We start from the raw sequence: 19,032 nt of genomic DNA, 5'->3' as shown, positions 1-19,032 counted from the left end.
GATAGGGTTTGTTTTTAATTACTTCCTCATGTGCATTGCTGCTGCTGCTGCTGCTGCTGCGAGACCCTACACGGACCCTCCTCCGGCAACGCTGTGTCCTACTACCACAAGCTTCTGTGCTCGAGGCAGCACATAGTCCACCATACTATTCGTCTCAGCGATCGCCACGAGGCCAGCTCATCAAAACTTCCGCCAGTCCATCCCTACGCTTCGGAAGTGGCAGTAACCCGATCCCATTGTAAGATACAACGCCGCACTTTACAAGTGGAGCTGAGGTCAAGCCGTTGTCAAGTCCTCTGTCGTGTCGCAAGTATCTTGATCAGCCAGCGCAAATCCGCTAACCGGATCCGATACGATGTACGGATTCCGTCTCCGTGCTAGATTGATGATCCGCATCCGCGGCAGGTTTAGTTATGACACGCCGACGGCGCATCACACCCACAAAGCGGATCCGGGCCGAGGAATCAGACGAAAGTACGTAAATGCCTCCAACACGTGTGTGACGCATACTCCGCCGGGTGGCAAAGGGTTATAACGTGTGAAAGTGTGCTTGGACTGCGTGCATCACGTGACTCTGGTCCCCGATCCTTACCGGCTTCCTGCACTACTCCGGACAGGGAAACACCTAATCATTTCCTCCTGATTAAAAAAGATTCGCAAAGCATATTCGTTTCGTCACCAAGTATTGCACCAATTCTTGATTAAAAAATAATTCTTTAAAACTTAAAATTGATATATATATAGAGAGAGAGAGAGAGAGAGAGAGAGAAATATTTTCCTGCGGTGTAATTCTTGCGGTTTGGTGCGGTAGAGATGATTTGGCATTCCACGTCAAAGCCAAAAAAAAAAAAAATGCGGCATCATCTCTCTTCTCGTCTTCTTCGCCGACCTCGCCAAACCACCGACTGCCGACCTTCCACTGGACGCCTGGCCATCGTCGGTCGGATCGCGGCCGAATTCCGGCCAGATGGCGGCCGAATTCCGACCAGATGGCTGCCGGAATCCGGCCGTTTCGTGGCCAAAATCTGCCGCAACGCTAGCAGACACAGCGCTGCCGCATTTTTTAGGGTTTAGGGATTCCAGACTCTCTCCCCTGCCGACCTTCCAAAATCCCGATCGGGATTCCAGACTCTCTCCCCTGCGCGAGTTATAAGTGAGCATGCTCTCACGCCCAACAACCTCTCGGTCGGGATTCCAGACTCTCGCCCCAGCACGAGTTATAAGTGAGCATGCTCTCACGACCAACGACTTCCCGATCGGGATTCCGGACTCTTGCCCCAGCGCGAGTTATAAGTGTGCATACTCTCACGATCAACGACCTCTTGGTCGAGATTCCAGACTCTTGCCCCTGCGTAAGTTATGATTGAGCATGCTCTCACGCCTCCAGACTCTTGCCCCAGCGCGAGTTAGAAGTGAGCATGCTATCACGACCAACGACCTCTCGATCGAGATTTCAGACTCTCACTCCAGCGTGAGTTATAAGCGAGCTTGCTCTCGCGCCCCAACAACCTCTCGGTGGGTGCTCTATACTCTCGACCTTGCCCGGGTTCTAAGTGTTGGTTGCTACTCGGAATACCATCCTAGTTCCCCTGTACAAAAATTTGTATAAGCATAGAACTATCCTAGCTACCCATGTGTTCTATTAAAGTTAAATTTGGATTGCAAACGATGCTTAACATTATTAATCCAAATTTTCCCTTTAGAAGTTAAACTTGAATTGGGAACGAAACTTAACATTCTTACTTCAAGTTCAACCGATGTGATCTTCCTAAGTTAAACCATATTACAGAAGTTGATCAAATATCTATTTCAAGGATCGGCTTCCAGGTCAAACGTGGCGAGGCACTAGGCATTCTTGGGTATGGGATCATCCACCACTGCCTAGACAAATCCTTTCGAAGAAATCAGACATTTAAACTGCTCACAGTAAACTACGTTTAACTACAGAGACCTCAATAGAAACACATTATCGAAACATGAAATCAAAAAATAAAATCAATAACAAAAATGATAATTAAAACCGATAACCTCTTGTATTTGGTTTTACAAGATCTATACAAAAAGGATACACTAGTTATGATGCAGAAACTTATAACTAGTTATACCTTCCGTAGTTTATAGACCTCTTGATCTTCTATTGTATTTCTCTTCTTATCTCGGACGTCGTGTGAGCAACGATCTACCAAGACGAGAATCCACCCAAGTCTTCTTCTTCCTTCCAAGTTTCGGCCACCAACTTTCTCCAAGAGATGATGAAGTTCGGCCACCAACCAAGCTCCAAGGGATGCTAGGAAATAATGCCTCCTTCTTCTCCTTCTTCTCCAAGCATGAACTGGCCACCAATCCAACCTTCAAGTCTTGATGTCGCCGGCCACAAAGATGAAGAGAAGAGGAAGAGCAAAGGGTCAGCCACCACCAAGGAAGAGAGGAGAGCAATAGAAGATGAGTTATTGGGTGAGACACCCTCTACTTCTCTTTTATATTCCTTGGTCTTGGCAAAAAAAGGAAAGTTTTGTAACAAAAATAAAACTTCCTTTTTCTCCTATGACATGGCCGACCATATGCTTATTCTCCAAACAAGGAAAGATTTTAAACAAAATTAAAATCTCTATTTTAAAATCCCTTTTGTGGATAGTTATAAAAGGAATATTTTATAAATTAAAATCTCTCTTTTAAATCCTTTTATGGATATCTATAAAAGATAAGATTTAAAATAAAACATTGTTACAAAAGGAAAGTTTTATCAAAAATTAAAATCTTTCTTTCACATTATAGATAACTACAAATAAGGAAAGATTTCAAATCTCTCTTTTATTCCTTTGTAGAAATTTATAAAAGGAAAGATTTTAAAATTTAAAACTCTCTTTTAAAACCAACATAAAAGGAAAGTTTTTAACAAAATAAAAACTCTCTTTTATTTCCTTTTATGACCGATCTACAAAAGGAAAGTTTTATATTAAAATCATTCTTTTAAATCCTTTTTATGGATCTCTATAAAAGGAAAGATTTTACAAAATAAAACTTCCTTCTCTTCATGATGTGGTCGGCCACTTGCATGGGCACCAAGCAAGGCTTGGCCGACCCTAGCTTGGGCTCCAAGCTTAGCTTGGCTGGCCCCTTGCTTAGTCTCCAAGCAAGGCTTAGCCGACCCTAACTTAGGCTTTGGGTGGATTTAAGGCTTTATATAAGAGGTTACAATAGGGACCGAGAGGAGGAATTGGTTTTGGTCTCCAGATGAGCTTAAGCTTCCCGTGTTCACCCCGAACACCCAACTCAAGTTTATCAATAATATCTCATTTCACTAAAGAGTTATTATTGTACTACCGCACCAATATCATATTACTATATGGGTTCCTTCTTATCATGAGTGTGTTAGTTTCCCTGTATTTAAGATATTGAATGCCCACTAATTAAATGAGTTACTGACAACTCACTTAATTAATATCTAGCTCCAAAAGTAGTACCACTCAACTTCATTATCATGCCGGACTAGGTCCACCTGCAGGGTTTACATGACAATCCTTATGAGCTCCTCAAGGGGACATCATCAGCCTAGATTACTAGGACACAATTTCATTCTATAATCAACAACACACCATATAAATAATATCATTTCCCAACTTATCGGGCCTATTGATTTAACGAGATAAATCACACCCTTTGATAAATTAAAGAAATAAATATTAAGTATATGTGCTTGTTATTATATCATGATTAAGAGTACACACTTCCATAATAACAGAGGTATTGTTCTTTTACATAGTCAGTATAAAAAGAAACTACCTCAAATGGTCCCGCTCAATACACTCATAGTGTACTAGTGTAATTTATTAGTCAAGATAAACTAATACCTAATTACACTACAACCACTCCAATGGTTTGTCCCATTCCATCTTGGTCGTGAGCAATTGTTTATAATTTATAAGGAACTGATAACATGAACTTCTGTGTGTCTCCTCACACCATGTTATCTGCAGTATAAATTAAACGGACAACTACACTTAGCATAAATATAGACATTTGACCAATGTGATTCTTATTTCAAATAAATGTTTACAAAAAGCTAGACCTTTAGTATACATTCTAACACTAAGCAAGCAAGGTCTTCACCAATTACCTCCCATGTCAGTATCGGCACGTAATTTATGGATATTCAAAAATGCCTCTTCTGTTAAAGATGTTTGCATGAAGCAAGAAAATTTCAGTAGGGTAGGAATAAAAAGAAATGAATAAAGACTGAAACCCGAGCAGATCCACATTTAATTGAAAAATTATAGGGAAGCACCCCTCAAGCAAAATCTCATTCGTAAATCATGCATAAGAGTCATCTAAGCACTTAGAACTCTCTTCTGGGGCCAGCCATGGGTCGACACCTCGGGCATTAGCGTTCTGCTTTACCTGCTTGCTCAGAATGGATTCGAGTCTTTTCTAACTCAGCCTGAGTCAAATGAAGAATGCGTCGTTGTTGAGCAATGGTTTCATCTTTAATCCTTGCTTCTTCCTGCAGAAGGGACATGGAAGATGTGTGCTTCTCTTTCTAGTAGAGCACGAATTGAGCTTGACTTTCCAAGTCTGAATAAGCTTTTTGTTTCAATTCTACCTCAGCACGGGCCCGTGACTTAGCAGCTAGCCAAAGTTCTTCAATTTCCCTACAGAGGGAAGACTGAAGGTCCCTCTCATGCGTCATCTCAGCTAATGTTGTATCCTTCTGGGTGAGCAGGTGGGTCATATAAGCCAGTTGCTGATGAAGGTGTTGCAGTTCATCCAACTTGGAGCTCGAATCCATGATTTCGGGGACGTCAGTTAAAGGAAAGTATATCTCTATCAGTGGAGGCCAACCCCTTTTAAAAGGGAAGAGAGAAGAAGTCAACTTCTATAGACATTTAAGTGGACCTTCTCCCGTGGTTGATTAAGCAATTAAATATGTTATAATACCGATGGTCTGGGGAAAGAAGCAGCATTTATGGTCACAAGGGCGAAGTAAATGAGAATCGAGTATGGGTTTAGTCAGTTGGACTTGAGTCTCCTTCGACTAGACTTGGAAGGGAGGCATCTGATACGGTACATCAAGGTGGGGTTCGTAAGTCCAGGCAGTCAAAAGTCAAGGAGACGTGACAGTCAGAAGGTAAGGGAATGTGACAGTCAAAAGTCAAAGTGGCGTGACAGTCAAAAGTCAAGGGGACATGACGGTTAGCAATTAGGGAAAATAAGGACTTAGACTTCCTATGACGTCATCAGTCGCATAATTCCCGATCGGGTATTGACTGATAAGGATCCCATACTTGGAACACAACATGTGGCCTGGAGTAATGCTTGACTTGTCTCGATTGGTCGGGTTTCCTTAACTCGATCTGTATATACAAGCTTGGTACTTACAGTAAGATAACTTCTGGTCAGACCTTCAGTACTCTAAGCATGAAAGATGAGACCTTCGTCATAACCCGTCTCCTTCATCAAGACTCAAATCAAAAGACACCCGCAAATGATCATCCTGAATTGTCCATAACTAAATCCGGGCATGGAATAAAAGAATCCCTTCAGAATTTATTGCACTTGCCTTAAATTCTGGTCCTAAACTTTTTTTAATGGATTAATTATTTCATTCAATGATAGTAAAGCACGTAACTAATGATTTATTATCACACTTTTGACAATCAGTAAAAACCTCATTTCCATGAATATCATCATACCAAACGTATGATCTATTGATTATATTGTCCAATTAATTCTAGATTTTATTCTCAATCATATATATCCATTTATATTTTTTTCTTCCGTGGCAGGAATTCAATTTTCATTACGAACTCCTTAAATTAGATTTATCATTCTACTATTTATAGTCACAATTTTTATTCCATCTCTAACAGATAGCGAAAATGGCAGGACACATGAGTGTGCTCCCTTATCGTTGCTATCTGCTTGCGCTCTTGGCCATAGCTGGCGCCGTATTTACGACTCCGGCAACCGCTTTCGTGTGGAGAAAGGGCAACCAGTTGCTGAGGGACGACGGGTCGGTGTTCCTCTTCAACGGCTTCAACGCTTACTGGATGATCGTCGAAGCGGCGGCGTCGCCTTCTCCGGAGGCCAGCAGGGTCTCTACGGCGTTCCGGGAGGCGGCGGCCGCGGGGCTCTCCGTCTGCCGGACCATGGCCTTCAATGACGGCGGCGAGTTGGCGCTTCAGCAGTCGCCGGGTGTTTACAACGAAAACGTCTTCAAAGTACGTATAAACAAACGATCATTCCAAAATATGAAATATTATATATATATATATATATATATATATATATATATATAGAAAATATCAAATTAATTAATTAATTAATTCCCCACAGGCTCTGGATTTCGTGGTATCGGAGGCTAAAAACCAAGGGTTCCATCTGATCATGCCCCTGGTGAACAACTGGAACGCCCTCGGGGGCAGAGCACAGTACGTGAAATGGGCTCGCGCTGCCGGTGAAAATGTATCGACCGACGATGATTTCTACACCAATCCCACCATCAAGCAATACTACAAGAATCACGTACTGAAAGTGTTAACGAGAGTGAACACTTACACCAACGTAGCTTACAGAGATGATCCCACGATCATGGCTTGGCAGCTCATAAACGAGCCCCGTTGCTTCGCCGACATCTCCGGACGAACACTCACCGTAAGTACCTACAAATTAATTAATTAATTAATTCGATATATAAATATATATATATATATGACCATATATATCTTTAATTAATTTCTACGTAGGCTTGGGTCCAAGAGATGGCGGCATACACCAAGTCCGTAGACAAGAATCACCTCCTCGGGACAGGGATGGAGGGCTTCTATGGGAGTTCCACCCCGGACAAGATCCAACGATACAACCCAGTAGCATATCAGGCGGGCACCGACTTCATCACTGCTCACCAAGTCAACGAGATTGACTTTACGAGCGTCCATATCTACCCAGACAAATGGTTGCCGCAAGGCCCGCAACAGAGCGAGGAGAATCAAATAGCGTTCATGCGGCAGTATCTGTGGAGCCATTCCAATGACTCGATGAAGGTGTTGCAGAAGCCGATGGTGGTGGGGGAGTTCGGGAATAATAGGATGAACCCGGACTTCTCCGAGCAGTTGCGGAACAACTACTACTCGGCGGTGTACGACACCATTTATAGGATCGCGAGCGTCAGCTACTCTTTGGGGGGCGGAATGTTTTGGCAACTGTTCCCGGAGGGCATGGAGAATTACGATGACGGTTTTGGGATCGTGCTGCCGCAGAATCCCTCGGTGGCTGCGATCATGAAGAAGCATTCCGACGATATGAGAGCGCTCGCCGGCCGAGCGTGACTGACCACGAACAGAGATATGTCGGCATCAGATCGAGGAGAGTAACTGGACTTTTAATTTCTTTCTGATCGTAAATTGCAATCATGCATAAAAGTTCTTCTCCGCTGCTTCATTTTCTTTCGGATTGCAATAAAATTAATTAAAATCATGAATTTGGAAGACCACTTGACTACTTCAAGTCGATTAGGTGTGTCTATTTGAATGGATAGTAATTGAAAAAAATTATAAAAAAATTCAACCGGCTCGAATCCGACATAAATCTGAATACAATCTGACACCCTTAAATTTGAATCAAACCCGACCAACTCTAACTTGACCCGAATAACCCAATTAAAAATGATTTATTTTTACTATTTTTTTCTATAATTCTTTATTCTTATCTCACTATTCCGTTCTTATAATTCTAACATTGATATGCATAAAAGCATTTTAATTTTTAAAATAAAATTTAATTCAATTTTTAAAATCTCACTAAAACTTAAATTCAAGTTAATCCGAATTCAATTTAAAAATCTCCAATTCAACCTCAACTTGAACGTAATTTTTTCGAGTCAACTCAAATCATAACGACCCTCATTTGTCATGGGTGTATCATCCTTCATGTTAAAGACAATTATTGCTTCACTTCTAATCACTTTAGAACAGGATAGTAAATGAATTAAATATTATAAATAATTTTGACGCCCTATTTGATAAAACTATCATGATGTGAATATGAGATCACATACTCAAATTCTAAAAATAACCTCTTACAAAATTAGATAAAACTATATGTAATAAATCCAATATCATTTTATCCTTCCTAAGAATGCGCATCTTGGGCCTGAGATCAAAATAAAATAGCTATCATTTTGGGTATTCACTTAATTTTATTAGGTCTAGACGTTTTTGTTTTTAATGTGGCAAAAGATAATTTACTCTTCCCAAGAGCTCCCGTCAACCCGTTCCTTGATCAACGTAGAGGAGGTAAATTACAGGTGACTACAAGTCATTAGTACAATGACCAAAGCATGAGAAAAGACATGCTCGAACGTATCGAGTTTCGACTTCATAATCTAATATGACAATACCCTATATTTTAACCATCATATCGTCCCTAGAGGACCCGATGTTTTTGTTTCTAGTACTTAATTAAAGCTCTTTGTTTTAGTGCCATATATGATACCTAGGCCGAAGGATCATTTATTTCTATCATTTCATTATTACTGCCAAGGGGCGGTAAACTTATTGCTTAGTCTAGATTTTATGGAAATTTTTAACAATTTATTAGTTGTGGCATTAGCACGTTGTGATTCCTTTTGTTTAATCCTCAAAATATTAGATAATATTCATGAATATATTCCTAAATAATATTAAGAAAAAAGTTTATAAACTAAGTTGATAAATAAAAAAAATCTTTTAAAATAAACAAATAAATTTATAATACCAAAGGTTAAAATTTTAAATATTTTTTAAAATTAAATAGTATCAAAAAGAATTAAATTAAAAGTAAGCTACTGTTTAAAAGGAGCTAACAGTTGAAAAGCACAGAAGCTTCTGAAAATTTCGACATGCTTTAACAAACTTAAACCAAAGCAAATGGTTTTAGTTATGTTAGGAATTAAAAAAATTAGAAATAGAAGAATCAAATCTATTATATATTCCCTTTTAATATTTAATTTGAGTGTTGTAGGTGGACTTCTATTCAATTATTAATAAATTATTTATTAAATGATTTTTTTTAACTTTGGATATTTATTATTTTTGATATTGTCAAATGAAAAGGAATAGTCTATTGGAGAATTGTTGGTGCAATTATTTTCGAGTTGATGTTGATCAGTTTGACTAAGTTTGAGTGGATTCGAGTTTGAGTTTCGATGATTGGACAAAATGTGAAGAAATTGTCAAGTAGGTTAAGATTGACCGGATACTTGATAATGTGTGAGAAAGAAGTCTAGTAAGTCGTGAAGGATCGGATACTTAACTGGAAAGTCTTAACTAGAGGTTATGCAAGGTAAAGTCCTAACTCGAAAGTTAGGTAAGGGCAAAGTCCTAACTCCAGGGTTAAATAAAGGTAAAGTCCTAACTGTAGTTAGACAAAGGAAAGTTCAAGTGGATCAAAGAGGACCGCACATTGGCAAGGAAAGTCCTAATTGTGGTTAGACAAAGGAAAATCCAAGTGAGTCAAGGAGACCGCACGTTGGCAAAGGAAAGTCCTAACCGAGGTTAGACAAGAGGAAAATCTAAGTGGGTCAAGGAGGACCACACTTGGTAATCAGAAGTCCAATGAAAAGTTGGCAAATATAAAGTCCAAGTTGTTCAAAAGTTAACTAGACATTTGGCGGTCGTAAGAACAGGGAGTGGGCATGAAACGAGGAGTTTCGATGTAGCAAACTTTCAAAGGTCATAACTTTTACCTCGAATATCGAAAAGAGATGATCTCGGATGAGAAACAAAGCTTGTTTAGAGCTCTACACATTTTAATGTTAGTGCAATCATCCTTGGGTCAAGGTTGACCAGTTTGAGTAAGTTGAAGCTTGATTTTTTATGTTTGATCAATAATATCAATTTGTGAGAAAATGTCAAATATGTCAAGGTTGACCAAAATTTGATCATATGTGAAACAGGAGTCAAGTAGGTCATGGAGAACCAAAGGAGGTGTGTTCATCGCCTATGACAAGGGGGACGCACAAACAAGAAGAAAATTCGAGTCAAATACAAAAGCAACATAGACTCTCCTATACGGACTAACAAATTCAGAGCTTGATCGAGTTGGAAAGTTCAACAATGCTAAGGAGTTTTGAGAGAAATTGCTCAAGCTTCATGAGATTTCTTCAGAGTCAGAAGATCAAGTCGAACCAGAGTTCAAATCTGAGTACGAATCTCTAGAGTCAACCTCTGAACCAGATTCAGAAGAATTGGATCAGACCGATTTCATAATACCGATGGCCAAAAAAGAGATAGCTGAATTTGAATCCGAATTCGAGATGACAACAATCGAGGGGGAGAATCCTATCATGGATCTAAAAGGTAATATTATAAATTCAAATAATAAATTTCATATAACCTGGTTTAAGTGTCGGGAGAGAGGGCACTATAGAAACAAGTGCCCTACTCATAAGATTCGGCCGGCACAATCGGAGGAGAAGGAGAAATCGATCCGGAAAGGGAAGAAGCTGTAGGAGGATCGGTGGTCGGCTTGAAGGGGGGTTGGATAGACGGCACCCCCAAATACTCGCTTCTTTCTACAATGTTAGTGCGCAAGCGGAAATACAAACAAACAAGTAGAAAGACTAAAACTAAGAAAGGAAATGCAAACCGCTAACACGTTCGTTTACGTGGTTCCGAGATAACTTGTTCATACTCCACGGCTGTCCGTAAGGTGGATGATCCTCAATCCGTCGGTGGATTAGTTCCCGGAAACTCCGGCTAGCACAATCCTCCTTGTCAGTGGAGAAACCTCGCCACAACTCGATCAAGAACACTTGGATTGCTAGAGCACTAGATGACTACTAATTAGGCTTTAACCAAGTCTAATTTCGTCTACTTTGGTCGACCATCCCAAGCTCTATTATATAGAGCTTGAGAAATCAGCAAGGCTAATTTTACCGTTACCTGTCGACTGGTCCTTGCATCAGTCGACTGGTGCCAGCCCAACGGTACTCCAACGGCTCTCTACCAGTCAACTGGTCCTTGCACCAGTTAACTGGTGCCTAGCCGTACGAGCACAGAAGCTCTCTGTGCTCACCACCAGTCGACTGGTCCTAGTACCAGTCGACTGGTACAACCCTAAACCTAGGGTTTCCCATCCCAAGTACATTTCTCTCGCACTCGGACCCTCACGACTCACTTGAATCTTCTTCGCAGCTTTGACCTCTTGCCTTCAAGACTACTTCCTTTGGCTCTTGTCCCTCAGATGCATCCAAGCCTATGGCTTGTCCACAATGTCATCCTTCGCGTATGCCTCGAAGTTGCTTCCCTCGGCCCTTGTCCTTGCTACCTTGTCCACGGTCCCTCGGATGCTCCATCCTTCACCAGACCCGAAGCCATCAAGCTAAATCATATGTGTATCCTGCAAACCTGCACACTCACATACATATATCAAATAACGAGGGTAATCCTAACTTAAACCCTTTGCCCAAACACCAAAACACATGGTGGCACGGACCATTAGGATTGCTCCAACAATCTCCCCATTTTTGGTGTTTGGAAATACATTTAAGTTAGGGAAAACAAATAGCAAATAAACATGCTAAAAACAATAGATTTACGATGCCAAGGCTACACACTTGGACTTACACCGCCGAATGGACTTACGTTGCTAAGGCTACACACTTGGACTTACACCGCCAAAACAAAATGCAACATGCATTGGAATCTATCACAAGGCTCCCCCTACACCTAAGCTCTCTAATGAGCAAGGATTTTACCACAGGGATATTTAAGAACCAATCACAAGGCTCCTCATACGCAAAGATACTTAAGGTTTTCTAGATGACTACTAATTAGGTTTTAACCAAGTCTAATTTCGTCTACTTTGGTCGGCCATCCCAAGCTCTATTATATAGAGCTTGAGAAATCAGCAAGGCTGATTTTACCGTTACCAGTCGACTAGTCCTTGCAACAGTCGACTGGTGCCAGCCCAACGGTACTCCAACGGCTCTCTACCAGTCGACTGGTCCTTGCACCAGTCGATTGGTGCCTAGCCGTTCGAGCACAGAAGCTCTCTATTCTCACCACCAGTCGACTGGTCCAGTACCAGTCGACTGGTACAACCCTAAACCTAGGGTTTCCCATCCCGAGTACATTTCTCTTGCACTCGGACCCTCACGACTCACTTGACTCTTCTTCGCAGCTTTAACCTCTTGCCTTCAAGCCTACTTCCTTTGACTCTCGTCCCTCGGATGCATCCAAGCCTGCGGCTCGTCCACAATGTCATCCTTCACGTATGCCTCGAAGTCGCTTCCCTCGACCCTTGTCCTTGCTGCCTTGTCCACGGTCCCTCAGATGCTACATCCTTCACCGGGCCCGAAGCCATCAAGCTGAATCACATGTGTATCCTGTAAACCTGCACACTCACATACACATATCAAATAACGAGGGTAATCCTAACTTAAACCCTTTGCCCAAACACCAAAACACGTGGTCGCACAGACCATTGGGATTACTCCAACAGAAGCACATTGAATGCTCCAAGTACAGACGAACGGGTGACTACAAACGACAATGCCCAGAAAGAAGACCCTAGAATCCAGGGAGGAAATCAAGGTAAGTAAATTTACATTACATGAAAATCCAATTTTTGCAAAACATGTATGTACCCTAGCTAATTCCGCTTACTCTAATATAGATTTCTTTAGAAAATTAGATATGCATGCTAATAATACAATGAATAAATTTGATTCAAATCTAAATAAGAATAACTCAAAATTATTTAATAAGAAATTAACTTTTAGAACATAAAGAAACAAAGTAATATTTTAAAAGATAAAATATATAAGTTAAAAAAAATTATTAATAATTTAACTAATCTACAAAATCTAGACTTGGATTACAAGTCTAAGGTAAAACGTAACTTAAATCCTACAAACCAAGCTATATCAAGTACCTTTTAATTATTAAATCTAAACTTAAACTAAAGTAAATCTAACTTAAATGCAAACTTAAAAAAAATCTAACCTAAACTAAAATCTAATCTAACTTAAATCTAACCTTAAATTCAATTAACTTAGATCTAAACTAAATCAAATTAAAACTCAAAAGATAACTTAAACTTGTTAACTTAACTAATAAATTGCTTGACTTGGTTGATCCATGTAAATTACCATGACCATGCATATGCTAAATTGATAAATGTCAATCATGATTGTTAATCTAGAATGGTTAGATAAGGACCTAGGCATAATTTACACTTGAATAGTTAGCCCTAGGGATTTCAAAAAGAAAATTAAATATTCAATTTCTTTGAAAGGCTTTGTCTAGAAGTGGTGGATGATCACATACCCAAGAAGGCCTAGTGCCTCGCCACAGCTTAAAAGTCAATCATTGAAATATATATTTAATTGACTAATTGAAAAACCTTAGTCTAACTCAAACGTAAATTAATTCTTAGATGATAATCTAAATTAAAGATTAATTTAACCATCTCACAAAATTATTAAGGTTCTCTGCTTGATAACTTAGAATGGGTGAGATGGAAAATTAGCAAAATAAATAATAACTTTTATGTTTTTATACACATGCTTTGACTCTAGAACTCTCAAATATTCTTAGCATTAATTCAGGGGGAGTGCAAAGAAATTTAAAGACTTTAATTTTTATTATTTTTCAAAGTTAAAAAAAATTAAAATATTTCTGAAAAAGGAAGTTTTTTTTAATTAAGTATTTGCTAAAGTTTTTTATCAAAGTAGTTTTAAAGTTAAGTTTTTATCAAATTTTTTTTGGCTAAAGCTTTTATCAAATTTTTTAAGTACTCCTAATTAAGTTTTTAAATTTATCAAAGTCTTTTTAAAAGCTAAGTTTTTAATTAACTTATTTTGAAAACTAAACTTTTTATCAAAGTCTTTTTTAAAAAAAGCTAAATTTTGAAATTTAAGTACTAAATTTATCAAAAAAATTTTAAGTATTCTAAAAAATTCTCTACTTTAGCTAAGTTTTTTAAAAATAAATTATTTTCAAAGCTAAATTTCACTGAGTGCTACCCTTCAGGGGGAGCTTAAAGTTAAAAAGAGTAAATTTTCTTTTTACAAACCTCTCTCTACTTAATATGGTTTTTTATTTATGTCAAAAGAGGAGAGAGAAGTCAAAGTTAAGAAAGTTAAAAATTTAAAAAAGAGGAAGCACAAGGGGGAGCACAAAGTTTCTTTTTTCAAAATTATTGTATTTATGCTCATGATACTTATGCTTAAATTCCTTCATTTTATTGTTATGTTTTACTTAACTTTGAATCGTGTTGCCATAATAAAAAAAGGGGGAGATTGTTGGTGCATGAAGCATCTGACAATCGAACCTATATTTTGATTATGTCAAAGGGTCCAAAGTTAAGTTGTTTTGTGATCTAACATATTTAAATGAGTTTGCAGAAAAATCTTAAGTGTACTTAGGCAAAAGTCCAAGCTGCGGTTAGATAGATGGAAAATCCTAGGGGGTGGTAACCCTACGTCCTAGGGGGTGGTAAACCTAGGCAGAAAGTCTTGGCGGGTCGAGGGCATCAGGCAAAAGTCCTAGAGTCGAGGACTCTAGGTGGAAAGTCCTGGTGTCATAAACCAGGTGAAAGACTAGGCGGGTCATGGAGCGGGCGTCCAACGGAAAGTCCTAGAGCTTCAGGCGCTGAGCAAAAGTCTAGTTGGTCTGGAGGATCAAGTGGCAACATGTATATTCTCCTGAGTGGAGTAGGTGAGGACATGTTCTCCGATGAGGGAACAGTAGGCGTCGCTTCGACCTAAGATTTTCGATCGAAAATCTGAAGTCAACAGGCAGAAGATTGTCAAATATGTTATTTATCATGTCTAACTTTGTTTTGCAGGGTATGATTAGTTTCTTGGACTATCATATTTTGCAATAAGTGAATTGTATGTGTTTACCTCGGGTGACCTAGAGAAGCAACCTCACAGTAAGGCGCGAGGGCGCCCTCATGGAGCTTGAGGGTGCCTTGGACACTGGCTCGAGGGTGCCTGGACACTAGCGCGAGGTCGCTCTCCATGCGGTTGGAAGCACCCTTGAGCAGATAAGCAGCGAACGTGAGAGCTTATCTGCACGCGGTTGACTCGACAGGTTGGAGGCACCCTTATGGAGGTTGAGGGTGCCCTCCACAAGCTATTTAAGCAAGTCACGACCAGTAGTAAAGGATAACAATGAGGTCTCTCACGATCAAAAGATGATCCAGAAAGGCTATAGCAAGACCCCGACGACCAGGAGCTTCAAAACTTATTACTTTTGTTGTCGGTATATATTTTACTACTACTCTATTATTGTACTTAAATTGTAAAGAATTTTTCGTGCTTATAGTGATTGCCCAAAGTAAATACTCAACGAGCGCGAGCCTTGGAGTAGGAGTCGCCCTAGCTTCCGAACGAGCGCGAGTCTTGGAGTAGGAGTCGCCCTAGGTTCCGAACCAAGTAAAAGACTTGGTGTTTGCGTGTTTGCAACTATCTTTCATATTTCCGCTATGTTTTATTCTTAAGTCTTTGAAAAAAGTGAAAGCCCCCTAGCGCTTTCGATCCAATAGTAATTCCTAAGATCTCCCACCCTTCATTTTGCCAAGTGGATTTTGAACCCTTAGATTAAGGGTTGTTGAACCAAGCTAAATAGAACCCACCTCAATTGAACATGGACCAAGCTGAACCTGACTTCGTTTGATTTAAATCACATCCAGTTGAACCGAACCAGCTTTCCTAATAGAGTATTTATAATTACATTTTAAAATAGTATGATTAAGAAAATGTCATTGAAGATTAATGAAAAATTAGAAAAGTAATAATGACGGGAGCAAAAACCCATTATATATTGAAGTTCTTGCAATAACGACGGGAGAAAATCTCGTCGTTAAAGACATAATAACATTAACGACCAAAACAAAAAACACTGTCATTGATACCAAAGCATCAACGACAAGACAAAATACCGTCGTTAATGCGTGTATATATCAATAACGGACACTAAATCCCGTCGTTGTTGAACCACTAATAACAACGGTATTTGATACCATCGTTAATATTCGTCGTTAAAAAATAGTTTTCTAGTAGTGTAATCAATATATAAACAAATATAATCATGCACTAAGATAAAAAAAAAACTATAGAGGTCAAAGTAGGAACTACCCACCTTATTGTAGATCGTCTTAACCATCTTCAAGTCAAAGATCTACCTAATGCTCAAATTCTACAAATATAGGATACAAATCCAGTCTAAGTACTAGAGTGATCCTATTAACAATTCAGTTAACTATCAACTTAATTAAACTTACTTAGTAAGCTCTTAATTGATATCTAATCAATTATCCACATAAATGAGTTAATTAATCATTAATCATTTAAGTCAAATAATTAATTACTCTATCAATTATTTAACTAAATTAGCAAGTTAATTAAACTTACTTAGTAAGCTCTTAATTGATATCTAATCATTTATCCACATAAGTGAGTTAATTAATCATTAATCATTTAAGTCAAATAATTAATTGCTCTATCAATTATTTAACTAAATTGATTGATCTGTTAACAGGTTAACAGATATAATTAATTAACTCATATTTAAAATCAATTAATTAAATCAATCAACTATTTAAGTTATCAACTAAACATCTAATTATCAATTTCTAAATCAACTAATTAATATCCAAATTAATTACCTACATTATTGCTTAGATTATTCCTCAATTAATTATTAACTATTAATATAGTGCAAAAATATTATATAAATCTCTATTTGATAAATCAATAGCATGTTTTCACTAAAAAAGTATGATCAATATAATAATTTAAATCCACATAATCCATCAAAATAAATTAAATTATAGAGAGTGAATACAATTGGATGCAAGCAGAATATAATTTGAACTATTTGAACAATCAAACTAGAAAATAAAATAAAATCTAGATAAGTTCAAAAATACATAATAAAATATAGATAACTGGAATATTTTCCTCTACTCTTTAATTCCTTTAAATTTATAAAAATCCTTCTTTATATATATAAAAAAAATTCCTTCAGAATTTAAGAGATGTTTGGGTGAAGGGTTTAGAAATGAATGAATGAAATAATAGAAATATATGATGTTTAGTTAATGAGTTTGGGAATAAAAATTTAGGAATCATTCCTAAATAATTGGGAATGAACAAAATCCAATTAATTAGGTGGATTTAGAATTCATTCCCGCTCGGATAACTTTTCTTCCCGATAAAAGATTTTTTATTTTTTTTTTCTTTCGTTTATTTTGTCCTAACCCGACTTCGTGCGACAACACTGCCTCGTGACAACAGCATCCTCTCCGACGTAAGTCATCGTAAGCTCTTCGAGTGCATCCATTGACGCCACCTCTTTGACTTCATCTTGCTCCCCTTCCGCTGCACTCCATAACAAACAAGTATTCCTTAACCCTAAAGTCACTGATGAATCACTTGCTATTTGTTTCACTATTTTTTTTTTTTGAATTCTTGATTTTTTATACATATTTGTCAACATAACTCAAATTTAATCCTTACATGTAGTTTATATTTCATGATATATCAATTAAAGTTGTTCTATTTCTTGATATGGGTGAGTTATAGTAACAAGATTGGAAAGTTTATAATGTGCATGTGGAAGAAGCTACCGAGTGATCAATCTTTTCTTGACTAAGAAATGTGCACCAATGAAACTTAATTATCACACCAAGCCATGTATTTAATTTGTTCCCTAATAATATTTGGTGCATGGTTTGATGATTGATCACCAATAGTCTATACTGGAATTTTATTTTATCGACTGATTAGTACCTTATGAGATTAGAAATCATTTTGGATGGCTTAGTGGAAATGTGAAATAGACTTCGGATATTATCCGAAGTAATAGGTAGATAATTACCGAAGTAGACGCACGTGAAGTAAAAGAGTCAATTTTTTACTTCACCACATGTTTACCGAAGTCTATTACCGGTCCAAAACCGGTTCAAAATCAGACCGTTTTCGAAGTAAAAAAACTCTATTACTTCATCGAGACTTGTAAAAAGACCGAAGTAGTTGATGATCTATGACTTCATAGGTTTCATTGTTTGACGAAGTAAAATAGATCTACAACTTCACAATTTTTGAATTTTGGTGCAGTAAATGTTTAATTTTACTTCTGCGTAATTTGGCTTGGTTGAAGTATTTATTATTATATTACTTCATAGTAGTATAGAAGTAATAGAGTATATTTTACTATAACAAAAAATTCAATGTAACGAAGTAATTTATACGAACTACTTCATAAATTTAATCAGTAGTGAAGTAAATAGTTTCTTTAACTACACCACTATTTAAATTTAGCGAAGTCTTTTTTGTTGTATTACTTCATCATTTATTTATAGTATCAAAGTAATTGGTCATATTTTACTACAATACAATTTTAATTGACAACAATTTATATTATAATATTTTACTACAACACAATATCTTTTATCACCAAAATTAAACAAATATATCACAAATATGTATCAAATACAATCCAAAAATGTATTCATATAAGACATGTTTAACCATAACCCAAAAACTTTTGTATCCATAAATCTCTAAATACATGTCTAAAATTTATATCACAGCCTACACTTAGGCACCTATATAGAAGTAGACGAATTCACTCCATTCACTTCTGACTTCATCATACTGAGATTGATTGTAATACTGTTTATTTTTTGATGCTGCAAACTGAAACATTAATAGAAGTTTGAGGATCAATAAAAAATGACTCAATATTTTATAAAGAAAATATTCATAAAGAAGAATTCACCTTTCTCTCCAATTGTGGATCTTCATCCAAGACTATCTCTTTCATGTATCGCATCACACAATATCTACATTCAACACCGCCATCTTGTTTAAAAATACTCCTAATGAAATTGAAAATGTCATGCCAGAAGTCACGATCTAAATAATAAAAATTATTAATTGTTGTCTAAATACATAGTCATAATACATACTGTCAATTATTTAAAACCTGATCCTTTTGAAATACCCCTTGATGCATTGTATATCTTGACCCCACTACATTA

The 19,032-nt window shown here is 37.6% G+C and overlaps 1 protein-coding gene across 1 annotated transcript; it reads left to right on the top strand.

The window, feature by feature from the left end:
• The first annotated feature begins 5,876 nt into the window (after positions 1–5,876).
• LOC121986548 (mannan endo-1,4-beta-mannosidase 5-like) lies at positions 5,877–7,325 on the top strand. Its single transcript, XM_042540513.1, has 3 exons — positions 5,877–6,218; positions 6,334–6,651; positions 6,744–7,325. Exons 1-3 carry the CDS (start codon positions 5,877–5,879, stop codon positions 7,323–7,325), a joined length of 1,242 nt encoding a protein of 413 aa, XP_042396447.1.
• The last annotated feature ends 11,707 nt before the right edge of the window (positions 7,326–19,032 follow it).

This window comes from Zingiber officinale, chromosome 5B (assembly GCF_018446385.1).
Source record: "Zingiber officinale cultivar Zhangliang chromosome 5B, Zo_v1.1, whole genome shotgun sequence".
NCBI classification, from domain to species: Eukaryota; Viridiplantae; Streptophyta; class Magnoliopsida; order Zingiberales; family Zingiberaceae; genus Zingiber; species Zingiber officinale.
This window is presented reverse-complemented; position numbering and strand designations above follow the sequence as displayed.

Bases quoted from the DNA above. Each gene is read 5' to 3' on its own strand.
- LOC121986548 (XM_042540513.1), top strand. From the start codon at position 5,877: ATGGCAGGACACATGAGTGTGCTCCCTTATCGTTGCTATCTGCTTGCG. The intron at 6,219-6,333 runs GTACGTATAAAC...AATTCCCCACAG, and splicing joins ACAACGAAAACGTCTTCAAA to GCTCTGGATTTCGTGGTATC. The intron at 6,652-6,743 runs GTAAGTACCTAC...ATTTCTACGTAG, and splicing joins TCTCCGGACGAACACTCACC to GCTTGGGTCCAAGAGATGGC.